The 4,336-nt window shown below is 36.0% G+C and overlaps 1 protein-coding gene across 1 annotated transcript; it reads left to right on the top strand.

The window, feature by feature from the left end:
- Positions 1-1,393: 1,393 nt before the first annotated feature.
- On the top strand, positions 1,394-3,558 carry LOC121984035 (protein YABBY 2-like). Its single transcript, XM_042536798.1, has 6 exons — positions 1,394-2,009; positions 2,529-2,660; positions 2,748-2,820; positions 2,933-2,981; positions 3,065-3,140; positions 3,274-3,558. The coding sequence occupies exons 1-6, from the start codon at positions 1,941-1,943 to the stop codon at positions 3,397-3,399; spliced, it is 525 nt and encodes a 174-aa protein (XP_042392732.1). The 5' UTR covers positions 1,394-1,940; the 3' UTR covers positions 3,400-3,558.
- Positions 3,559-4,336: the final 778 nt, after the last annotated feature.

Here is a 4,336-nt window from a genome sequence, read left to right as displayed (position 1 = left end):
CGATGTTTTCATTAGTTTTCCTGCCATATAAATCCGGAGCACAACTTGTATATACTTAAAAACTAACTTTCAGGATATTCACCTTATTTAGAATTCAAACTGATCATTTTATTGTTCATCACCCATATGAGAAAATAAATCCACATTTTAGTATATTATTATGAATTAAAAAATGTAATCAAAGTGGCTAAATTTAAGTATCGGATTACCAAAAGAGATTAATACAATAAGTTGCAAATGAGCCTATAAGACTAAAAGAAATACACTTGAAAACATCAAGTGACATAAACCTAAACTCATATCTAAAGGATTCACTCAGAGTAGGAAACTAATTAATGATCCACCTTCGCGATTTTTAAAGAAGCTAGTGTTTTATCATGATCAAATTAAACAAGGCAAGAGGTTCCTTTAGGCATATCACAAAAGACATTTTAAGTATCCCAACATTGTTTAGTTGGAGGTACAAGTAGTTAATTATTTTTATAAATTATTAATTTTAAGCTTCCACATGCAAGTTTACATCGATCTTTTCCAAACAACATGCAAATTCTCTAAACTTGCCTTTGATTCAACAACTAAAATGAGACATAAAGACAAATAGGACTAGTCAAATAAGATAGTACTTACAAACAAATCCAAGTTTACTTGGCAAGGGATTGAAGGGTTAGACAATTAGAACTTTTAAGCTCCAGTTTCACCAAACTAAACACTTTGTCCATGATCAATCTAATCACCATGCATGTGCATGCTCTAGATCCAAATTAAATTAAAGTGTCCAATCTATGTGACACTACATGAACAATTACCCCTACAAGATACTCAATATCTTGTCCACCTAAGGACACATTGTGTAGTGCACATGGCCATAATAAAAAAATATATATATCGGCCCAATTCCATTTGTTGATAATATATTATCATCAATAATAATAATATATAATATATCTTTTTTAACAGTCGAGCCAAATGCTAAAGAACAAATACAAGAGACAAGGAGTAGATATATTGCAAGTCTTGTCACACTTAAAAAGTACCTGAGCAATTGAATGGTGAAGACATGGCTATGGGAAATAATTCATAGTCCAAGCACTCTTGATTGGAACTCTTGAGCTACAAAACTTGAGATAGATCTTTTCATTTTGTTATCTTTAATGTATTTTATACTAATCGAGTGTATTTTATGGTATACAGTACTACTCTTTATCATTTTGCATAGATATTTAGATGAACTTACTAAATAAGAAACACCCATAATTCCATCATCAAATATTAACTATGATAATTAATTAGACCCAAGAAGGAAAATTAGGTACTTGAGACGATAAGATCTTGATAAAGCAGTCACTGAAAAAGAAGGAAAATTCATCACTTTCTTTCTTTCTCACTGCTAGGGTTCCTGTCAAAAATTCAATGTTATATCCTTTTCCAAGAAAAAAAAATTTAGTGAAGAACTGATCATCCGATATGTGAATGAAATCTTTTCTTTTCTGTCTCAGGATTAATACAATCTCGTGTACCTCTTCCTCTCTCTGCCTCTCTCTGTCTCTCTTTCTGTCTTTCCTCACATGCTTCATGCCTGTACATGGATTACAGTACTGTTACAGAGATTGGATTGAAATCAAGGCAGTAGAAGCCTCTCCTCTCCTCTCCTCTCCTCTCCTCTCCTCTCCACTCACTCATTATTGTCTCAATCATGGCCGCTCCGACATAATTCCACCACTCGGCCACTACCAATCCCCCTGATCATGCCCCACCCAACACCATGCTCATGTCATTGTTTTCATCCAGCTCTCAAGCTAGCTACATGCATAAGGAAGCAAATTAGGGCAAGGAAGTGATAAGAGCAGCTCCCCTTTCCTATATAGCAACCCTTCCTTTTCCGTTCCCTCATCATCGTCGATCGAGTAGAGAAAGAGAGAACAAGAGATTCAAGTAGCATAATGTCAGCCCAAGCTTTGCCTGAGCACATTTGCTATCTCCACTGCCACTTCTGCAGCACCCTCCTTGTGGTACATACATATATAGATATATAGATCATTTGTTATTTTGTTCATCGATCGACTTTTGGTCTTCCTTTTTGGTGGAAAAAGAAGAAGCTGAAGAGTATATATTGTTTGAGATGTGTGCATGTGTACAAATGGCATAATAACAGGGATTCTTCCTTTTAGGTCGTCTAGTTCTAGGGTTCTTCCTAGGTTTCCTGTGACTAGACATTCTTGACTGCTATTTTTATATACATGACTGCACAGCTAAATTAAAGCATTTTTTAATATATATTCTTGAGAATCTAACCCTCAAGGCTTTGAGATTTGCAGATCTCTTAGCTTAGCTTGTTAATTCATCATCATTCTTCTTCTTCTTCTTCTTCTTTCACCTTGATCTCTTGAGGGATGTGCCATTGAGCTCCAAAAGTAGCTAGCTAGGCATTGGGAAATGCAAAGTGAAAGCTCACACACCCATGAAAGCTTCATTCAGAGACCACTAGCTAACATTGTGATTTAATTTGATTAATGCACATGCCTGAGCAGGTAAGTGTTCCTGGGAACAGCTTGGTGAACATCACTAACATTGTGACAGTCAGATGTGGGCACTGTTCTAACTTGCTGTCTGCCAACCTTGGAGCCTTGCTTCACACCCTCCCTTCGCATGATCATCTCCAGGTTAATTTGGCATATATCTCTCATCGTATATATATAAAATGTGTAGAAGGGGAGCACTAGTTGTGATTATTTTGATGTGTTTAGCAGAGAGGAAGCATGCAACAAGAACAAAGAATGGAATGCGGTTCAACTTCCTTAGAACCGATGCTCCCCATCAGCCGTAAGCCTCTAATTACTGATCACACTTAATTGCATCCATCAATATATATTTAATCAGCAAGGAATTTGTAGTTATTGTTAAAAATTTTTGTGTGTCTCCCCTTCTTGAACAGCACCAGAGAAGAGGCAGCGTGTGCCTTCTGCATATAACAAGTTTATCAAGTGAGTTTTAATTTCTACAGAAACTTTCATTGGATGTTCCAAATCTTCAGTTCAAACAACTCAATGCGATACCAATTATGCAGGGAGGAAATACAAAGAATAAAGGCTAACAATCCAGACATCAGCCACAGAGAAGCTTTCAGCACTGCAGCAAAGAATGTAAGTAATTCTCTTTTTCTTCTTTTTAAAGAGTAAAATAGTTCCTTAGCACAGTAAACTTTGATGAAATTGTTTCTGCAAGATTTTTATAAATTTCTCAAGATGAGAGCAATCATGATCTTTTCTTTGGCAGTGGGCTCACTTTCCTCACATCCATTTTGGGACAACATTCGATGGCGATAAGCAAGAGGATGATCAGGTGGATGAACCAGTGGTTGCACCGGCAGGAGACCAGTTAGGTCATCAGAGTTTCTTCTGAGAATCATATATAATAATTAGCATGCATATGAACATTAATAATCAAGTCGCAGTATTGTTCCTAAAAATCGATGATATCTTCTCTATTTATGTGTGCTTTACTTTGTTATGATCGGTTGTCCCTTCAAAAAAATATGTTATTCAATTCAATTCCTCTTAATGTTGTTGAAATCACACTGTTTGAGAAGCATCGATCGAAACCCTAATTCATGTCATGAGATCAAACAGCTGTTGGGCACTACAGTGATCTATGCAAGTACAATTGCGATATTGATCAAAAATGTCACACACTATAAGATTTTCTAGGGTTTTGAATGTGCTCAGCTACAAACAGTAGAAAAGCACAGCTATAAGCTATACTACGTAAGTAGCTTGAACTTTAATGAACTTTTCAGCAGCCATGCACAGAGCTCCACGAAGTGGTCAGTCAAATTTATTGTATGATCAGCTGCATGCATGGCACTTAAAGAGAGGAGACGATGACTTGTCATTCTCTACCATGCTAGCTAGCTAGCCACTTATGCCATTGGTCTATAGGAAGTATGTGAGCTGAGGAACATGCTGTTCTGTTTTTGAGAGACTCCAGGGTCGAGTTGGGACTAATTGTAGATGAGGGTAATGCATGATGTTTTGAAGGTTCTCGACTTATCCGAGAGCACGCTCTTGCGCGTGTAACTGAGTTGGTCAAGAGCGTGTAACCGAGTTGTACTAGGATGATAGAATTGTAATACATGAGAAAGGCTAGAATCTATTAAGATTTATTCTTTTAGCAGCGAATAAGTTTCTCCTAAGATTGTATTATATCAAGGGTGGAGCTAGGATTTAAAATTAACTAGGTTTAACCATCTATTATAATTGATATTATAAATTAATTAATTTAAAATATATAAATAAAATTAAAAAGTATGTGAATATTAATTTTCTACAAATATGTAACA

Source organism: Zingiber officinale, chromosome 5B, assembly GCF_018446385.1.
Source record: "Zingiber officinale cultivar Zhangliang chromosome 5B, Zo_v1.1, whole genome shotgun sequence".
NCBI lineage: Eukaryota > Viridiplantae > Streptophyta > Magnoliopsida > Zingiberales > Zingiberaceae > Zingiber > Zingiber officinale.
This window is presented reverse-complemented; position numbering and strand designations above follow the sequence as displayed.